Source organism: Barbus barbus (genome assembly GCF_936440315.1).
Source record: "Barbus barbus genome assembly, chromosome: 33".
In the NCBI taxonomy this organism is placed as follows: Eukaryota; Metazoa; Chordata; class Actinopteri; order Cypriniformes; family Cyprinidae; genus Barbus; species Barbus barbus.
The window spans coordinates 12,877,467-12,899,127 of NC_136761.1; the positions used below are offsets into that span (position 1 = coordinate 12,877,467).

The 21,661-nt window shown below is 36.2% G+C and overlaps 2 protein-coding genes across 2 annotated transcripts in view; one reads left to right on the top strand and one right to left on the bottom strand.

The window, feature by feature from the left end:
• LOC306852978 (diacylglycerol kinase theta-like) overlaps nt 1-9,202 on the top strand; it is a 57,150-nt gene extending 47,948 nt beyond the window's left edge. The window contains exons 12-23 of the mRNA XM_079390114.1: nt 443-504; nt 643-793; nt 1,391-1,429; nt 2,694-2,809; nt 3,211-3,362; nt 3,697-3,845; nt 3,994-4,172; nt 4,335-4,435; nt 4,514-4,660; nt 4,761-4,872; nt 5,533-5,685; nt 6,076-9,202. Coding sequence (XP_079246240.1) covers nt 443-504; nt 643-793; nt 1,391-1,429; nt 2,694-2,809; nt 3,211-3,362; nt 3,697-3,845; nt 3,994-4,172; nt 4,335-4,435; nt 4,514-4,660; nt 4,761-4,872; nt 5,533-5,685; nt 6,076-6,177 — 1,463 coding nt within the window. The 3' untranslated portion in view covers nt 6,178-9,202. The remainder of the gene's footprint in view (nt 1-442; nt 505-642; nt 794-1,390; nt 1,430-2,693; nt 2,810-3,210; nt 3,363-3,696; nt 3,846-3,993; nt 4,173-4,334; nt 4,436-4,513; nt 4,661-4,760; nt 4,873-5,532; nt 5,686-6,075) is intronic.
• Nucleotides 9,183-20,681, bottom strand: LOC306852979 (metal cation symporter ZIP8-like). Its single transcript, XM_079390115.1, has 8 exons — nt 20,020-20,681; nt 19,694-19,853; nt 16,569-16,738; nt 15,890-16,012; nt 15,502-15,636; nt 14,315-14,504; nt 13,956-14,140; nt 9,183-9,691 (listed from the first exon to the last, which is right to left on the bottom strand). Exons 1-8 carry the CDS (start codon nt 20,233-20,235, stop codon nt 9,542-9,544), a joined length of 1,329 nt encoding a protein of 442 aa, XP_079246241.1. The 5' UTR covers nt 20,236-20,681; the 3' UTR covers nt 9,183-9,541.
• Between the last annotated feature and the right edge of the window lie 980 nt (nt 20,682-21,661).

The following is a 21,661-nucleotide window of genomic DNA, read 5'->3' on the forward strand; positions in this document are numbered from 1 at the left end:
GACTTAGAAAAAAATAGCTACAAACGAAGCCATTCTAATAAAATTGGGCAGATCATTCCAGAGTCTTGGCGCAATTGTAGCAAAAGCGCGATCACTCCTGCACTTCTGCCTCGTCTTGGGGATAAACAAGAGTCTCTGGTTAGAGGACCGGAGGGATCTGGTTATATTGTGCTCCGTCAATAAATCAGAGATATATGATGTAGCCATACCATTTAGTGACTTGAACAATAAGTAAAATTTTTAAATCTACTCTGTAACGCACAGAGTAGTAATGATATCGTAATCATGAATATGTTTTGCTTGGGTTTTATGTCAGTGTCTCCAAGTATCTTTAAGAAATCTGATTTATATTAAAGGCATTTGTTGTGCAAACCCCCAAAGCTTCGAAAAATGCAGAAGGGTTTCATAATATCCTAACCTTTCATTTCTTATCCATCTTCAGTGCAACGGCAAGTCCTCAGCGGTCAGGAGATTTTACTGGACAAACTGCAGGAGATACGAAAGGTATGTTAAGCGGGTCATGATGATTTTGCTTGGCATTTGGAAAACACTCAAGCTACAGCACGCTTACCTTACAGTGTGTGCTTATGGAATAGATGAGAGCTTCTTGGTTGTCTCAAACTCTGAGCTTGTGACTTTCAGACATCGTTGCGACAGATGAACCAGACACGGTTTTACATTGAGGAAAGCAGGAATAGAGAAGCACAAGTCAATCTGCTCTTGGGAGGCTTTCCGACACAGCTTGAAAAAGAGGAATACACACACCTGCTATCTGAACACCTCTCAGTCAAAAGTGAGTCTGTGTGTGTTCATATGATGTGTAAGCTCAAGATTTAAATGGTTCAAATCCTTTGGATTGTAGCCATTCATCTTGTCAGTCTCTTAGGATTTGATTAATCTTTCAATGAAATTGTCCTTAAACAATTCTGACCTATAAGTCTGACATAAGGCATCTTGTGTACTCATCGTAAATATGACGGTCTCCTCTCTGCTGGGAGAGATTAGAACGAATGATAAAGTGACTGCTGGGAATTTATTGTGATTGGATCTGAGAGTTCAAGGAATGGTTCACCCAAAAATGAAAATTTGCTAGAAATGTACTGAAATGTACCCTCAGGCCATCAGAGATGTAGATGACTTTATCAGAACAGATTTGGAGAAATTTAGCATTACATTATTTTCTCACCAGTAGATCCTCTGCAGTGAATGGGTGCTGTCAGAATTTGTGTGGATTATTGTGATGTTTTTATTAGCTGTTTGGACTCTCATTCTGACAGCGCCATTCACTGCAGGGGATCCATTTGTGAGCAAGTAATGTAATAAAAGAATTTCTCAATTTGGTTTGAAGAAAGAAACAAATTTTGTGTCTGTATTTTCTTTTCCCACCCAGGTCATTTGGTCACCATCACTCACGTGTACTCTGAACAAGGTAAGGGAAACTGCATTCATAAATCATAGGGTTCTGTGGGAGAACAGCCTGTTTACTCGTCACAGGAAATGCATCCCTACATTAGAGGTGGCTCATAATGTCCGTCTTTGTTCAGAGCACAACTGAACTGCATGACTTTATTTGATAACACTGAAGGTCACTGGTGCTTGCTGCAGAACAAACTGCCTGCTGTGTGCATGGGCCACAGTCTGGCCTACTCTCAGTTCTCTGTAAATGAGAGGCCTTGTTCTGCACACAAACGCTCTGAACTGCTGGTTGTTCTCAATCATCCACCACATGCCCACTGGCTCGCTCGCCTTGATGCTTTCAATGTATTTTTATATTGCTGGTGCAGCAGTGTGTTGGTTTGTGTGGAGTTCTTAAAACGTATAGCATGTAACACACACCCTTTGACACCTAGAGTTATTATTCTCTTTACTTCTGTGTATGATTTCCTGTCGTTCGCTACTGTGCTGTACTTGTGAAAAATGAAGCAAAGGGTGTTTAAATTTGCAAAATAGACCATTGTGCTCGACTGATACATATAGAAGTGCTATGTTTTTATGAATTTTGATTATGCAAAATAAATTTCAAAGAAATATTTCAAAGATTCAAAAATTTCAACAATAAATATTTATATACATCACGTTTTATTAATATTATATCTAATGCTAATTATACTAATTGAATTTGTAATCTATTATAAATTGTTTGCAAAAGTTGAAAAGGGGATATATATTGCTTTTGAAAGATGATCATCACGAAGACTGCATTTATTTCTCGAAAATAAAGTAAACTGTAATATTTTGAAATATATTTACAATTTAAATTAACTTTTTTGTCTATTTTAATGTATTTTGAAATTTGTCCTCTGTTGGCCAAGCAGAATTTTTAGCAGCCAATAGTCCAGTTAATGACACATGATACTTCAGAAATAATTCTAATATGCCGATTCAGTCAAGAAACAAATGAACAAAAGAAATGTTAGAAACATTATCGTCACTGGAAACCATTGCATTTGTTTTATTCATATTTCTGTCAAAAGGACTGCATTTGAAATGTATTTATTTATTTCTAATTTCTTTCTTTAAAAAAAAAAAAGCCTACTGAACCCCAGCCTTTGAACATTAGTGATATTGCATTTGGATTTGTGTCTCTTTGTCTTATTCCGTCATGTCATGATGGGTGGTAAAAATAATTGTGTCCCAGGTGTGAGCAGGTGTTAGTGAGTGTTTGTATAATTGAGCTGCTGTGCTGTTTTCAGGTGCTGTGGTTCTGCAGAGCAGCTGTTTCTCAGAGGCGGAGAGGATTTACATGCTGGCCAAAGACACCAGCATCAGCGGCAAACCACTCTGCTCACTTGTCATACCCGAGATCATGGTACACCACCTTTTTGCAAAGCCATACTGTAGGTTTGACACTCTGTGGTTGCAACAGACTTTTTTTATTTGTTTAAAAATAGAGCATATAAAATATGAACATCCTTTCATTATTTACTACGTCATTCCAAATCTGTAAAACTAATTTACTTCTGAAAAATGACTGAACTATTGGTTTATTTTTTTATGAACTATGCCTTTTAGGTGTCCATATATTGGATATAGCAACAGCTGATTCAAAATAATCACCTGTATTGATTTAAATGTGAGCAGTATGCCACACGCCGTTTATTGCAACAATAGAGCTCATCATGTTGGCCCAATCTTTAGATGCATCTGCCCTCTAGTGGTGACAGAGAAACTACAATACAATTCAACCAATGTTCTTTTCTCTCCCCACAGCAAAGCAAACTGGCCAAAGGAAGTTGCCCCCTGCTAGTCTTTGTCAACCCTAAAAGTGGTGGATTAAAGGGCAGAGAGATCTTATACAGTTTTCGGAAACTTCTAAACCCTCACCAAGTGTTCGAGCTGACCAGCGGAGGACCACTTCCTGGGTTAGACCAAAATTCCTTTTGAATGATGCCAGATGTATCGATATTGTGACTGACAGATGGATGAATAGCTTTTAAATCACCTGCACTTTGCACCTTTTTGCACTGTTTGCAATTATATAATAAAATATATTTTGCTAGACTTTTTTAGTTTTTATTGAATTCATTGTACGGTTGCAGCTTCTCTTTTTTTTTATTTGTAAAGAGTTTTTTGGCTCTACACACATGAAGCAAGAATATTTCTTTTATTTTTTTTATTTTTTTTTATCTATTTGTTCAAAAAAGGATAAATGCTATAATTTCCCTTGTCACATATAAGAGCTTGTGTGTTGTACAGGCTGCACAGTTTCAGGGACGTCCCTCACTTTCGGATTCTGGTGTGTGGAGGAGATGGCACAGTGGGATGGGTGCTGGGGGTTCTGGAGTCCATTCGGCACAAAATCGCCTGTCCCGAGCCAGCAATCGGCATCATACCATTGGGCACCGGTGAGTGATGGAGGGAATGTTCCTCAATTAATTCTAGTGTTTAATGCTGTATATTTTAGTGTTTGTTAGCACCCTGTTTATTTTAGTGTTTGTTGATGAATTGTTAGCATTATTATTTGTGCTCTGTTCTGCTGCATGTGTTTGTCAGGAAATGATCTGGCTCGGGTATTGCGATGGGGGGCGGGATACAGCGGCGAGGACCCCTACAATATCCTGCTGTCTGTGGATGAGGCAGAGGAAGTGCAAATGGACCGCTGGACAATTCTTCTGGACGCACAGGAAATGACAGAGGATGGCAAAGAGAATGGCTTCCTGGAGCCACCCAAGGTGCATCATCAGTCCCCAAATTACAATAAATATGATTATTATTTTTATTTTTTTTAAATGAACGTGTGTATATAATGTGCGTGTGTGTGTATGTGTGTACATCTATCTGTCTGTCTATATATCTATATCTAAATAACAAGGTTGTGCCTGTTTGTATTATAGATTGTGCACATGAATAATTATTTTGGGCTGGGCATTGATGCTGAACTGAGTCTGGACTTTCATCATGCACGTGAGGAGGACCCAGACAAGTTTAATAGCAGGTGAGTGTTATTTCACCTCAAAATTGTGTGAGGCTGGTCTGTGCATCGGGAATTTGATTTTGTCATTTGTTCTTGTAGGTTCCACAATAAAGGCGTGTATGTAAAGGTGGGCCTGCAGAAGTTGAGTCACACACGAAACCTTCATAAAGACATCAGACTGCAAGTGGACAAACAGGACGTGGAACTGCCTAGTATAGAGGGACTGATATTCCTCAATATTGCCAGGTATCAGTTTCACACAATGTTAATAAAGTCACTTCCTTTGTGACGCTTCCACACACCTGAGTTTGCTGTTGAAGACTAAAGCTGCTGTATGTGTGTCTAGCTGGGGTTCTGGTGCTGACCTGTGGGGCTCAGACAGCGAGTCTCGGTTTGGGCGGCCAAGGATAGATGACGGGATGCTGGAGGTGGTGGGAGTTACTGGTGTGGTGCACATGGTGAGTTCTGATGCTCTTTTTTTTCTTTTTTTGGACACTTTACCTTTAAGAACTGTTCAAACATTTTAGTTTGGAAAAGTTTTGTCATGTTTTTGACAAGTTTCTATTATGCTCACCAAGTCTGTGTTTATTTGATTAAAAACACTGCAAAAAATTATAATATTGTGATGATATAAAATATTACAATTTATATTAACTTTTTTATTATATAAAATCTAATTTATTCCAGTCATGGCAAAGCTGAATTTTCAGCAGCCATTACTCCAGCCTTCTGTGTCACATGATCTTTCAAAAATCACTTTAATATGCTAATTTGGTGCTTAAGAAATATTTATTATTATTATTATCAATGTTGTAAACGGATGTGCTGTTTAGTATTCTTGTGAAATCAGTGACACTTTTCTTTCAGCTCAAAACAACAGCATTTATTTCAAATAGAATCTTATATAACATTGTAAATATTACTGTCACGTTTGTGACAATTTAATATTATTGCTGAATACAAGTGTTAAGTATTGCCAAAAAACTAAATTTTGCCAAAATTTGTTTACTGTATATTGTTTATTAAACAGAATTGATTTATTGGTGTGGATTTGAATTGTTGCATATTCTGTTTTCACACTGATTGATGAATTCATTTTTTAATTGTTTATTTTTTAGGGTCAGGTTCAGGGTGGGATGCGTTCTGGGATTCGTATCGCTCAGGGCAGCTACATTCGTATCACTGTGAACAAACCCATTCCAGTGCAAGTGGATGGAGAACCCTGGATACAATCACCTGGACAGATCATCATCTCTGCTGCTGGACCAAAGGTGCTTATATATACTTTTAACTCATTCATACCCCCCTTTGCCTGGTTGGTTCACTTTAGCTGCTTGGCAGTATAAAGACAACACAAAATTATGAAGTGGAATATCCTAGATCTGAATTTAACACTCAAGAAAGGTCACTAAGCCTCATTAATATTCATGAGACGGGTGTTCCCCACAGTTTGATTTGTAATTCACATTGTGGCCTCTTTTGTCTTTTCACAATTAATTGCAAAAGTGTTTCTTCTCCAGTGGAAGAAATACAGATGTTCCAGAATTGTTAATAGAATCAAAGATCATTCTTTTCCAGAATTTTGCTTTCTCACCATCTGTTAGCCTTCAGTTCTAATATAAAGTTCCGTGTATTTAAAAAGGCTTTGTTTTCTTTTTTAGGTTTGCATGCTGAGAAAGTCCAAGACCAAGCAGAAGAAACAATCAGGCAGTTTGAAGGAAGGCCGTTCCGACAGTCTAGCTCCCAGTGATGGTGGGCAGTGACAAACCGCACAAACAGTTCATTGACAGCCCTTTACTGTCGCCTTGACAATTTTTCTCTTAGTCTGTCCTCTGTTCTTTGTTCCACTCTGGGTGGGTATCAATGTTACTTTAGCTAAAAAAGAATGTGTTACGCAGACATCTCTATCATCTCATAGTCTGTAGTGTCCAAACGCCCCGTCTGACGATATCACTGCAGTCTGTTTCTCAGGACTCTAGCTGCCCTCGGCCTGTTTCCGGCCTGCTTCCGCCTTAATTCATACTGGTGTAGATATTTTTGTTGGTTTTATTTTGATTGTCAAACCGCGTCTTATTTTCAAAGGGAATATGGTCTTAAAGTAGTCCATAACTGAAATGCGACGGCACATATTAAGCAACCAGTATTTTATCACAAATGCCATTTTGTGAACATCGCCAAGTTCATATGTGACTATGGCCTTTTTGGTTTATGGTACATACTGTGACTCACCTTGTCATTTTTCGTCTTTATAATGATTAATGTCTTACTTGAGGTTTATCTGCAATAGCAGCCCCCTAGTAGCTTTCCACAAGTATCTGAACCAAAATAATGCAGTATAAATGTACAAACGACTCTAGTTCTTCTTCATTAAGAGCACATTTGATTGTACACGTGGATCGGGGAGAGATTATTGTCTTTGTATATAAATTTTGTAGCTTTCTCAGCTGTGAGACTGGAGGCGTAATCTTGTGCGAGAAACAATGCGGCGTCATTACAGCCGTTTGACGGAAGAATATCAATAGCTTTTTGAACGTGTGTGGTACCGAAAAATACTGTGAAATGCTTAGAGTTGTTGATTTTACGAAGGATGAATGTTTGTAAATTCCCTGCAATGTTTGTGGACATATGCACCACTTTTGGTGTTAATAGTAATATAATTCCATATGATACTTGATAAAACATTCACGTAGCATATGCGGTATTTAACGTGGTGCCAGTAACTGGGCATATGAACCTTTAAGCCGACATAGCTTTATCATGTTTTAGTGAAAGCATTGATTTGTAAGTAAATAAATGTTACTGTTATTTGACATAGTAGACAGTCGTGTAAAGCTACTCGTCCTATTGTAAAGCTAAAACTAGAGGCGAACGCAGTGTTGTAATATATTGGCTAGTGTATATGTGGTTTCTGTACAGTGACTGGTCAGCCCTGGATTCATGAGGCTGGCCTTAGATATTGTATGTATGATTGGTTAGACACTCCACTCCCCATCAGGCTTGCATTATTGGCAGGCTGTTGCCCAGTAAACGTGCTGGGTGCAGCCTCAGCCACCTATGGGACGACTGTCTGACTTCATCTACCTCGTCTCACCGGCACACATCACGCCCGAGAATCAAGTTCTGCCAAGCTCGCTCAAAGACTTGCGCCTGCTTTTTATTCTGCACTTCATAGATTGTGGGAATATTCGGAATCGACCATAATCAGGTTGGATGCCATATTGAATTTAACACAGATGCCACAAAATGCATGCCTTTTGTGAGAAAGTGTGACGTGCTAGAGCACAACAGACACTGTTTTTGAAGTCAGCGGCGCAAAATTACTAGGTTTTGATTTCTGCGATGCAGAAAACGCAGACGGGATCACAGAATCCGGTTATCATGGAATGACACGAATTTGCCAAATTTTGGATTGATAAAAAAGTAGACTACACTACTCGCAGTGTTTCCAGCCTCTGCCACCTCAATATATGAGCACATGAATATAATCTCTACAATTTGCAAACTACAATCTGAGAGTCACTTAATGAGCTATCGTCATATCATATACAAACAGAAACCTAAAGGTCGTCACAGAAACTCAAAATAAAAGTCTGGTTTAACTTCTAGAAACTGACAGAACGTAATGATAGTACTAATACTAATAATACAATTATTATTGAAACATTTTTAAAGGGTTGGGGAATACCCTAACCGGAATCCAGAAAAATTTAAATGGAAAAAACAGGACTTTGAAAAAGAATAAAACCGATTTCATAGGGCCCTAAATTAGTAAGAAACAAGTATTGGATTTCATTCAGCTAATACAAAGCAGACCAGTGTTATATACCATAGTATGATGGTTTAGGTCTCAGTGGCTTTTTAATTCATTGACAGATCCAAGATGAAGCTGCAGTCTTCTCTCACGTGTCAATCATTTGCTAGTGATGCGTACAGTGGTGACTTCTGCATTAGTCGTGCCTGTTGCCAGGACAACCCCTCGGGCTATCGTGCTGTTCTGTGGTGTGGTTTGGCCCGAGCTCTGCGTTTAGTGCCTCATATATAAGTGCTTCTAGAACTTCCGCGGTATTGCCGTACGTGTGCGTTTTACTCTGTGCCATTCTGTTTGTTTTGCTGGTTCAGTGACTATGAAGTAGAACCGTGCTGTTCTAGGTCTTTTAGAGCTGATGTGCCTCCTAATAGGATGAGTTGCATGAAAATGTGTCACATTTCACCAAAAAAAATCAAAATAATAAATTTAAAATTTTAGGACCAATAAGATTTTTTTTTTTTGACATTCATGAAAATTAAGCACATTTCCACCAAAAATTCTCACGACACAGTAATGCATGCAGATTTTTTTTTTTTAAATGTAATTTACATTTATGGGAGTACAACAGTTACTACAATTCTGTATAAACACTTGACAATATCTCAAAAATAATGATTATTTATTTTGATTTTAGGGTGAAATATGACCTTCTTTTGTGAGATTCACCCAATAACTTTCAGTCAAAACTGTTTAAGTTATTTTACTTCCTGGTGTGATTGAAGTTCTCATATTACTTCTTGTAAAGTGGGTTAGAATTAATGTTCTGAGATCTATATAGATGTATATTTTTGGAGAGAAAATGTTTTTAATTTGATTCTATAAAGATATTGCACTGACTGTACTGTTTTAAAGATGCTTTTAAGTGTAAATTGTGTTTAATGAATATTAAGTAATTAAATATATAGATATATCATCAGCTGTATAACAGATGGATGTGTCCAATGAAAAACAAACAAACATAAATTTGGACTTTTTAATACAGTTTTGTTCTGTCTTTTTATTTTGCATGATTTTCAAAGTTCCTATTGTACAAAGTAACAAACTTGATCATTTAAATAGCACCAAATGTGAGCCATAAATCACAATGTGCCTTTTCTACAAAACATGATTAGTAGGTCAGTCAGTTATTTACAACAGTATAAAATGGCTAAAATTATACATATTGAGAAATCAAATTATTTTACACCTAATGATTTTCGAGTTTCCTCTGTATAAATGGTTTAATAATAGAATTAAGTAGTTTATTCTCAAATAAATAGCTTAAATGAGAGTATGATCTGGAATGGGCACAGAATTTAAGGGCAGTTTGAAGCAAGGGCTCAGCCCAGGCTAATGTTCCCACCATACAATGTGATAAGAAGAATCATGGCAAATCCTGTCAGAATACCTGCATTCTGGATGGCAAAAAAAATTATATCGACCTTTGTACTCTGCACTTGTTCACTGGCAATCATGTTCATTTCAGGCAGCTAGGTGAGAGAGAAAGATGGTCAGTGTTTGCTCCGCTAACACAGATTTATGTTCCGTTCAGTCATTAAAACTGGAGCCAAAGTCATTTACTCCTCATTTCAACCCTAAATAAATGAATACATTTGAAAAATATTTTCAAAAAAACACTCCCATCTAAATGAGTAGCCTAATAAATGCTTGCTTTTTTTTTTTTTTTTAGCGGGTCACATCATTGGGTTGTCTTTTTGAAACATGACTAGTTTCTCATTAATGCCTCTTTTATTTATCACAGAATGCATTACGAGGCAAACACCTTATTTTTCCCGTAAGAGCGGTCGCGGCCATTTGTATATTTAATGTGTCTGTCTTCCGGTCTCATCTGCATCCAGCTATTTTTAGCTGTGCAAAACAGCTTTTTTTTTTTTTTTTGCTGCTTGATATTGCAGATTGGTGTGTTTTTGCATATTATTTTAATGTATTATCTTAATTATGAACACAGGGTTGTAGTGCAATCAGTTTTACCTTTTACTGCACACTGTTATTCTTCTCCTTATTTCCCTACGGCAGCTAACAAACCGGAAATCTTGCACATTTGCAGAAAACGGCTTACTTCTGCGTTGACTAACAAGGTAGATAATGCCACAACAGGTCCTCGCTGCAGCCTGTAGCACGATGACGTACTGGATCAGATCCAATACCTAGTTGATGTTTTACGCGCATGCACTGTATCTCGAATAAATTAATATTTTTTAATTACATTTAATCATTTTGCAGACGCTTTTATCCAAAGCGACTTTGTCTAAGGACTTATTCTAAGTGAAGTCTAACGCAGTACATGCAGGGCAGGCAAAACCCTGCAGTGCAGTAAATAATAATAAATAAATAACCACTATAGCCTATAGCTAATTAAGCAGAATTAAGTGTACAAGCCTGAAGTGGCCATGGGAAGATTTGGGCGAATTCCCGGTGTGCACAGCTATTCGTAGTCAGGGCTTAATCTGAACAAACCTGGTCCGCACCTCCAAATTTCGATGATCTCATTTGGCGGATCCCCTTCCTCCAATGAAAGACGTTTGTGTCTGGGTTATTATAGTTTTGCATTTTTTTTTTTTTAATTATTCTTTTTTTATTTTAATATTTCTTTCAATTTTCGCTATAAATTTCAGTTTAGTTTTTATTGTGAACAGTTTTCTAGCCTATAGTTTTTATACAGTTTAGTTTCCGTTTTAATTTTAGTTTTAGTAATTTAAAGTTTAGCAGAATTAACAGAACACTTCCAGAGCGCAGACCAAACATTTTAAATTTAAGCCTATTGACGCAAACCACTAGCAACACAAAATAAAAGCATGCTGAGATTGATTAGAAAACGATTATTTATGTTTGATTATTTTATTTAGTTGCTGGTGCTTTCGTTTTGTTTTAGATTTTCACTTATTTTTATTTATTTTTAATTCTTTCTTTCTTGCCTAAATGCCTTTTATTTGCGTCAAATAGGCCTACAGTTCTTAAAACAACATTTTACTGTTTAATCATGTAGGCTATACAACATTTCTTACATTTAAACTTGGTTAACAAGCATTTTAGAAGTAAAAAAAATTATCATAGTCGCAAAACTCGCACACTATAAAAGCAACTGATGCAAGCTGGTAATCACTTAAGTGGGTCAACCAAGTGATTGCGCGAATGATCCCACTCTCCATCCTCTGAAAGAATGAATGAAACGCATTTGTCCATGTTTCTCGGAAAGCGCTCGAGAAACAGTATATCTTCCGCGGCTCGGTACGCTTTCAAATAGTTTTTTTTTTAGTCTCGAGCAAGAGACATTCACGTTAAATGATTTGACTGATTTTTACGTAGAGAGGGTGACAGCCCACCACATTAAAATAAATGATTGTTCATGTTTTCATAACCGCTGGCCAAATTCAAAAAGGAAACTAAAACATCTTTGAGAGCAAGGGCTATGCAGCTTGTGTATTCTGCGTATGGGGAGAATCGGCTCTGAGAGTAGCTCAGGTGGGGGGCGGGTTCATTTAGATTTAGTCATTTAGAATAACTAAGGGGTGATATCTTGTTGATATGAGTACAATAATTCCAAACGAATGCCCAAAAGATAAACTAAAATGCCTGTCCTTTTTGCCGCCGTAATTGTGCTGCCTATAGGCTATGCACGTGCCGGCCCCGAGTACATGTAGCAAGGGTTTATGACCTACATTACAATACGCGATGACCTGTTACATTACAATTTTTGTTTTTTTCATTTCATGTTATCGCCAGGATGCCCACATCAGTGCTGTATCCATTATTATAAGGATCGGCCTACAATAAGCACTGTGACATGAAGAGTTTATTTGAAAAATCAGATAATTCTGTATTTGATTGAGATTAATTGGAATGCACAATGAAGAAACATGATTTCTGAGAAATGTTAAAAACTGAGTTATGTTTTTGCAAATTAACTCTTCATATGCAGACATTGCACTGTAAATAGCTAATTATAAAGATATAGGCTACATCACTCTGACGGAGTTAGCCTGAATGTCTTTTTGATTATATCCCTCATGTTTATTTCAATTTAATTTGGCATATTAAATGAATGCCGATCCATTTTGTTTATTTAGATTTTATATTATTCTAATATAGCTATTACAAACATTTTCAATAGGCTATAATAAAAAACATTACATTTATATTAAGACTTTACCTGGCTAATAACGCCTCCGTCAGGTAAACTAAATGTTTTATTAGTTGCAACAAAACTGTAATTAGTAGATTTGTATTTCCAAAATTAATCTTTTATAAAAATTTATACAAAATAAACTTGTTCATTCAAAACTATGCTATCCTTGCTTAAAGTTTGAATAGCCTGCACTACTGGTTTAAATTCACAGTATACTTTCATTTGTGTAAGCCTATGAAACGCACCTATAAATCTGGTAATAAATTTACATTTAATACGAGCTTTAATGTCAGCCCCAATGTGCACATGCACATTAAAATCCAATACTGCGCATGCGCGTCAAACACCCACGATGTATTGGATCTGATCTTGTATACGTCATCGTGCTACAGGCTGCAGCGAGGACAGACTCAATAATGCATCTGTAATAATACAAAAAAACAAAAGTTGCCTCTAGGTGTCAGTATAGGACCAGAATGATTGGTCAGGATTGTTACAAGGAACCAATAAATTCAGGGAAAAAAAATGCTAACAAAATATTTCTTATTTAGCTCAAGTCATGAGAGGAAAAAATACTAATTAAGTAAAAACGATTACCAAAAACGATCGAAATTCTGGTCCATTCACAAATTTAAGGGTTTTAAAAACTTAAATATTATTTTTTTTTACTATTTTAATATATTTAAAAATGTAATTTATTTATGTGATGGCAAAGCAACCATTACTCTAGTCTTTACTGTCACATGATTCTTTAAAAATCATTCTAATGTACTGATTTGCCGCTCAATAAACATTTCCTATGATTATGAATGTTGAAAACAGTTGTGCTGCATAATATTTTAGTGGAATATGTTTTTTCAGTATTCTTGAAAGAAATCTCAAAAGAACATTTATTTCACTGCAAAAAAAATGTTTTCTTAGTTTCCTATCTTAAATCAAGATTACTTGTTTAAGTTACTTGAAAAATAAAATTAGAAGATATTGAGTCTTGTTCTGAAAATGTATGTTTATGGCTTATACAAGAAAAAATATATGCCAGTGGGGTAAGAAAACGAACCAAAATCTGACAATGGTGTAAGAACAATAGTCATAATTTTAATCTTTTTTTTTTTTTTTTTTAGAAAAGACATCATAAAATATGATGTTATATCTCACATCATTTTATTTCTCAAGTAAATGTAAATTATGATTTTTTTTATGTGTACTGGAAAAATAACAACTAAGAAAAACACTTTTGCGGTGTTAAAATAGAAATCTTTTCTAACATTCTTAGGCCCAGTTTCACAGACAGGGCTTAGACTAAACCGGTATTAGGTCATAGTTCAAGTAGGACTTTTAAATAATTTTAATAGACATGCTTATAAAAAAACATTCCTGGTGTGCATCTTAAGATAAAACAAAGGCACTGATATATTTTAAGATCAGTGCAAGTTTATTTCAACTGAAACAGCCAAGACTTACATTTTAGCCTGGGACTACGCTTAAGCCTTGTCTGTGAAACCGGGGGTCAGTGTCTTTACTGCCACTTTTGATCAGTTAATGTATCCATACAGAATAAAATATACATTTCTTTAATAAATGTGCTTTCTAACCAACACTGCTCTTACCATATCAGCCAAGGAGATGTAAAGGAACATGCCACCAGCAAAGGCAAAGATGATGCTGGGGGCAAAAGCGCTACCCAACAAGATGCCCAGAACCAGGCCCACGTAGCAGGACATAGCAGACAGCAGGTTGAAGAAGACGGCCTGTGGAACGCTCAACCCTGCGTTCAGCAGGATAATGAAGTCGCCTACAGAGGGAGACAGCAGGCAAATGTGCTTCACGTGTTTTTTTTTTTTTTTGTTTTTTTTTCATGAAGGTCAATATTAAAAGGGCAGCAGTCACAGAGGGGGTTTGGCACAGTGGTTAAAGGTCAGAGCTGACAACATTTCCGGTTGGATAAATGAGTCAGGATTTTTCTTACCCAGCTCATGAGGGAATTCCTCACAGACTATAGCAATAGAAGTGCTAAAGCCACTGAGAATAGACACGGTGAACGAAGCGCCGATGGCCAGTCCATCGATGAAGTTGTGGAGAGCATCGCTGAGGGAAATCATCCATGCCACCGTCTTCACGCTGGCCAGCCGTCTTCCTCTGAGCCATCTGCAATACCCCTGCAACGATGTTCACATCTAAATTAATTTTGTACTATAACAACATCTCTTGAGTTTCAACCCTGGGTTCATATTTCCAATACTATTTACTTTCAGCCCCGAGGTCTAACTTTTTGTATTGTTGCAGGGGCGAAATGATGATCCCAATTGCATGGTGCTCGTGATGTAGGTCAAAGGGCAGAAGACAATCTTGTTTCTGCTGGCCGCTGTGACAGATGAAAAGCAAACACAGCTGTGTGTGTCTCTACAGCTGGACTGTAAGTTGCACTGACCTGTACGCTATTAACTTCTTAATTCTGTAGCAAAAAACTGCTTTTTTAAAACTCCAAACACTCCAGTCATGTTGTGTAACATGCTAATGACACTTAAACAGCTGATTGGGGACTTTATTTGGTCTTGCTGAAGGAGAACTGTTATCACATGACCCAAGATTCTGGTTTAACCATTGACCACAGTCTGATGTTACACTTAATAGCCTGGTCGTCATGACAAATAATTATTATTTATCTCTTTTTGATAACGACAGACACTTTCAAGTAATCTTAAATTGCTTACTGCTGTGATAATCAAACAGTCTTTATAGATATCATGAAAATTAGAGGTGTTTGCTAATCCAAGCATCACTGATATAATTGCTTATATGGGGATTTGAATAAATCTATTAGTATTCAAATTTGGTGCGTAACTTTTCCTGCACAGTTTGTGCTGCAGACATTAAGGCTGCGCAAAAGTAAGCACAAAATCATAGAGACTTGAAGAGGTGGGCTCTTTAAGAGTGTAAAACCACCCAGAACACCTTAGCAACCGCAAAGCAATTCCTTGGCATCCTGTTTTTTGCATGGACAAGCACCACAGAAAATGTAAAAATCTAGTTTTACTACAACAAATTCACCATGTAGTTCACAAGTTTTAGCTTCATTTCCAGTGGGATATATTTAATCCATTTGCATATCTCTTGGCATTGTGTGTAATTCTTGTGAGATCGGACCAGTTGTACCTGCTCCACTGGAGGGTCAGAGGTTATGCTTGCTTTGTCGCTACTGGCAAAGTTGAAGTCAGAGTCCACCGTATTGAAGGCACCGTTCTGTTGGACCCCCTCTGAGGGCTGGAAGTGACTGTGTCCGTGGCCCTGCTGGGGTTCGAAAATGAATCCTATGATTACTGCATATGGTTTTAAAGAACATACATGCTATAAATACCTGACATTTACCATTAAGGAAGCTCTGCTATTTGCTTGCAGTTAATTGGAACTATGAGTATAAGATAATATATATTTTACTATTGTTGATTAGTTTTAAATTATATAAAGTTTACAAAATTAATGAAGATATCACATGAATACAACATTCAAACGTTCAGTCTTCATAATCCTGACATGAACCCACCTCATGCTCTGGTTTCAGGACTATCCGCAGGATTTTTTCAGTGACATACAGCGCATAGAAGCCACCAAAGATCCCAACAGCTTGGAAAACGTAACCGTCTGCTTTTGGGTCAAACCCAAAGGCCTGTTCAATTAGAGGAAGTACTGGTAATCATGCATCTTTGAGCAAGTTAAAGCAGATAGCCAGAGTTCCCTGTGTGCACATGCACATTATTAGTTTGTTAAACTGCAAACCCAAAATAAATATTACAACATGTAATCATTGCAAAACAAATATCATATCGTGCAACGATCATGTCATCACATATCAAGAAACATTTGGAGCATTTGCACTCATTAAAAATGAATTAGTCCAGTTCAAAGAGCATTTGCATTTTATTATTATGCAATCATTTTAAGTATAAATCATCTGCATCAGCATTATGGTGCTGATAAGAAGGCAATTAAAGATGTATAATGGTAGCTTGTCGGTTGGAAGTTGATTTCTACTTCGCAAGAATGCGAAATCCAGTGCAGGTTACTGGGTTTATAATCCTGTTGTGCCACCAATGTGACCTTCAATAACCTCTTAGAAGACTGTGCTAAACCGACCTAGATGACTTGAAGAAAGCTTCCAGGGGACTAATGCAAACTTTGAACTATGTGAATGTGATCAACTGAGAAATGGAAAAGCATTTCACCTCAGGTATAAGTTGGAGAGCAGCATTGGAGAAGAGCGTGCCAACAGCTAGACCAATGAAGTAGGTGAGCACTTTGGGGAAGTAGGGCTTTTTAGTTATGGGAATGAGAGCCAGACCCAGCAGTGAGGCCAGATTAATGATGGTAACAGCCAAGAAGCCAAATCCCCATACTGTGTGCAAAAAGAGAGGGGGGAGCTCACACAGCTAAAATTATACACAAAGGTAAATCACATTTCACCTCATAAATAAAAAGAGTTTTACTCTGTGACATTATTTAATTGTCTGCAATCGCCCTTCTCAACAGTTATTTTCATTACTTTATTACAGTATTTCTCTGTTGTACTAATACACAGCTTTTTTTTTTTTTTAAATAAGCAATATAAAAATAATATACAGGGTGCATCTCAATAAATTAGAATTTTTTCTTGTAAGTTATTTCAAAAAGTGAAACTTTCATATATTTTAGATTCATTGCATGGGAAGTAAAACATTTCAAAAGTTTTTTAGTTTTAATTTTGATGATTAAAGCTTACAGCTCATGAAAGTAAAAAATCAGTATCTCAAAATATGACCATCAATTAATGACCATCCCTACAGTATAAATTCTGGGTATCTCTTGTTCTTTGAAATCACAATAATGGGGAAGACTGCTGACTTGGCAATGATCCAGAAGACGAACATTGACGCCCTCCACAAAGAGGATAAGTCACAGAGGGTCATTACTGAAAGGTGTGCTGTATCAAAGCATATTAAATACAAAGTTGACTGGAAGGAATAATTTGGGTAGGAAAAGGTGCACAAGCAACAGGGATGACTGCAAGCTTGAGAATACTGTCAAGCAAAGCTGATTCAAACACTTGGAAGAGCTTCACAAGGAGTGGACTGAAGTCACCACGCTCAGACGTCTTCAGGAAAAGGGCTACCAAGCCACTTCTGAAACAGAAACAACGTCAGAAGCGTCTTACCTGGGCTGTGGAGAAAAAGAACTGGACTGTTGCTCAGTGGCCCAAAGTCCTCTTTTCAGATAAAAGTAAATTTTGCATTTCATTTGGAAATCAAGGTCTGGAGTCTGGAGGAAAAGTGGAGAGGCACAGAATCCATGTTGCTTGAAGTCCAGTGTGAAGTTTCCACAGTCAGTGATGATTTGGGCTGCCATGTCATCTGCTGGTGTTGGTCCACTGTGTTTTCTGAAGTCCACAGTCAACGCAGCCATCTACTAGGAAATTGTAGAGCACTTCATGCTTCCTTCTGCTGACGAGCTTTATGGAGATGCTGATTTCATTTTCCAGCAGGACTTGGCACCTGCCCACACTGCCAAAGGTACCAAAAGCTGGTTCATTGACCATGGTGTTACTGTGCTTGATTGGCCAGCAAACTCGCCTGACCTGAACCCCATTGAGAATCTATGGGGTATTGTCAAGAGGAAGATGAGAGACAGGCCGCTATCAAAGCAACCTGGGCTTCCATACCAGCTCAGCAGTGCCACAAACTGATCACCTCCATGACACGCCGAATTGAGGCAGTAATTAAAGCAAAAGGAGCCCCTACCAAGTATTGAGTACATATACAGTAAATGAACATACTTTCCAGAAGGCCAACAATTAACTAAAATAGTTTTTTTTATTGCTCTTATGAAGTATTCTAATTTGTTGAGAGAGTGAATTTGTGGGTTTTTGTTAAATGTGAGCCTAAATCATCACAATTAAAAGAACCAAAGACTTAAACTACTTCAGTCTGTGTGCATTGAATTTAATTAATACATGAGTTTCACAATTTGAGTTGAATTACTGAAATGAACTTTTCCACGACATTCTAATTTGAGATGCACCTGTTTGTACAAAAATACAAATTTAATACATCTTTTCATCGTTTAGGTTTAAATAAAGAAAATTGTGTTTTGCATAAAGATTTTTGCCTCATGACATTTTCACTACTGTAAAACAGTGTCGTTTTTACTCTATATAGTAAAAGATTGTTTAGCATTAAGATAAGTGTTATTTTAATATCACTGAGATACTATTATAGTTTTTATAAATAGTTTGAATAGCTTTTTCATATTTTTCATTTTAATTTTATTTAAAGTTTTAGTAATTTTTTGTTTTTGTCATTTTTAATACTTTTTTACGTAAATATGTCCATATACTGTAGCTTTAAATAGTTTTTATTTTACTTTTCTTAAATGAGTACATCGTTAAACTAAACGAAAATGATACATTTTGCCTTGGCAACTAGCTAAAAAATAAGTTGTAGTTTTTACACTTTATTTCAGTTAATGTTTATTTCAAGTAACTAATTTTTAATTATGTGACCAATGAACTCTGATTGAGAGTTACTGAGACAATTAAACAATCATCTTTAATTTATTATACATTATATATAGTATGTTTTAATAAGTTTAGTTTTTTTTATTTAAAAAAAAAAATAGCACTATTTAAAAATAGCACTAATACAAAAGTTGTTTTGCATAAAGGCTTTTGCTTTTTGCATAAAGATTTTGTTTTGCGACATTGTTTTGAAGACAACTAAACACAACTGTATGCAATTGCCATAATTTTCAAAAGTGATTTTTCATTATTACAGTAAAACTGTTATTTTTTATTAAATAAGCATAAAAGCAGTACAAAATATCACTAATACAAAAAATACTAATATAAATAATATATAATGATATATTATTTTGTCTACTGAGATGTTTTTGCATTAGCTTGATGAGAAGTTGTATTTTACTTAAAGAAAGATTACTGCTTTGTAACAAACACAATTGTCTGTAATTGCTATTAATTATTCTCAGCTGTGATTTTCATTACTGTAATACAGTACATGTTTGCTATTATGTAAATAAATATTGTTATACAGTGTTATTTTTATATTTACTGAAGCATAAAAGCAGTTCAAAACTAGTACTACTAATACAAAAATTATACAAATTTAAATCATAATTTTTTTGTATCTTCTGAGATTTTCATTATTAACTTTAACTTATTTCAGATGGCAAACTTCCCATCATTCTCTGCCATTCTCCACACTAAAGGATATGAAATTGAATTGTATGCGAGATTACATCAGGAGAAAGGTCTTTGACTACTACACAGACTTGCAATTCCTCTGAGCAGATGAAGACTCACCACGCAGATCAATGTCACTGTGTACTGGAGGTTCAGTTGAACAGGGTGGCAGTACAGCTTGGTTGAGCAGAGCCGGGCAGACAGTGACCAGATGTTCCTCAGTCAGATGAGAGAGGTTCTGAAGCCCATAGTGCACCAGAATATCTTCTCCGGACACACACTGATAAACAGGGACAATGTCAAGTCAATGAAATAAAGCTAAGAATGACAAAACTAGTCCAATTATACAGTATGAATTGTTTATTGTGTGGCACATAGTCAATTGCCTATATAGAATGAGAAATATTTGAGTAAATAACTTCCAGTAACTAAAGTGAGCAGATTACCTGAGCATGCAGAGGAATGTTGGGATCCAATTTGTCTTGCACAATTGTCTCCAATAAACTGTTAATGCCATTGAGATCCAGTGAACCGTTTTCTCCGTAAACAGCCACAATATCGTTCACGAAAACCTGCTGCAGAGAGCTGGCTCTTAATCCTGAGATTACAGTTATTAGAAAGCCTATGAACACATAAATGAAAGATTTGGGAATGCCTGCCATGCTTACAGACCACACGTTTCAGTCTGAAGCGATCCGAGTGAGGCGAAAGCAGCGAGAGATTTAAACGTCCAGTCTGGAGATTATCCCGGGAGCAGCAAGTTGCATTTTAAGAATAAAGATAAGAACAATTAAAAGAGTTAATTATTTCTTCTCTATTAGTATCCTGGGTGACCTGACCGATATGTAGCGCCTCCATTTGGCACGCGGCCAAGCATTATAAATTCCGCTTGGTTCACCCACAAACAACCTAGTGCTCAAACCAGCAGCCTCCTGCGGTCAAAACATCCATCAGAACTAGTGGCTTCATCAAAACCATCCAGTTATTCTGATACGAGATAGAGTACAAATTAATTACACTAAAGTAACTTTTGCAAGACACCGACACAGGCAAAAATACCTTTGGTTGTGCACAGCGCGTGAATAAAAACGCTGTGCAAACATTGCATAATTTATTGACGGTACAGGCGGAGCTTATGCAAGAACATGTGTGCACTTATTTATTCATTTTCAATTTCGCTGACAACAGGCCTAATTGGAAATGTTCCGATATTTATGAATTCACCTATAACATATTTCAATTAATTACCTACTTGAATCTTGGAAAAAAATACACTGTTTTATTCATAAAATCTGTGCTCATTCAATTTTAACATTTCAACACTAGTTTTTAAAGTGTATAATAAATAGGCTAAAGTTACATCCGTTAACACTATTTAGCCTACTTTTTAGAGCATTTTTCTTTCAAATGATTTTAGAGGACAGAAAAGTTCCCCTAATTCAATGTTATTAACAGAGATGGAAACTCGAGTCTGCGACTTGACTTCAGGGATTTGTGAACATATCTCTCTTACTTTCAAAAAGATATTAAAATCTATATTAAATCTTTATCCTGTAACATGAAGGCAAGTAAAACTTTGAATGCATGCGCTCACTTTTCGGTGTTTTTGTGTCATTTTTATTTGATAATTTATGTTTTGAGGGAAGAATGTTTATCGTTATGTGATCAGCTTATTTTTTTTGTCATTTATTTATTTATTATTATTATATTATTTTTTTTTTAGAAAATATAACTTCCACTCTATCTCTTTTGAATTTTAATTAATATGTATTGTTTGGCCATCCTTGAACCTCTGGCTCTTTTCCTTGACATATGTTTTCTTGCATTTTTATTTTATGTGTTTAATAAAAAAATAAAATAAAATAAAACATATCTGGTTATTGAACCAAATTAACTCTGCTCTGCAGTGATGCTAAACATAAAATTGGCCATTTATTTATTTATTTTTTAATATGCAAAATTATTAAGTAAATACATTCCTGAAATAACTATACATTTTTAATGATATTCTTAGCTTAAAAGGATAGGGAAACTGCAGCTGGGGCAATATGTTTCAAAAGTCTAGAAATCTTTAAATTCCTTTGGATG

Coding starts and splice junctions, on each gene's coding strand:
- LOC306852979 (XM_079390115.1), bottom strand. CDS start 20,235: ATGGCAGGCATTCCCAAATCTTTCATTTATGTGTTCATAGGCTTTCTA. Junction 19,854..20,019: donor ACATTCCTCTGCATGCTCAG/GTAATCTGCTCA, acceptor CCTGTTTATCAG/TGTGTGTCCGGAGAAGATAT. Junction 16,013..16,568: donor CTCTCCAACTTATACCTGAG/GTGAAATGCTTT, acceptor CTAATTGAACAG/GCCTTTGGGTTTGACCCAAA.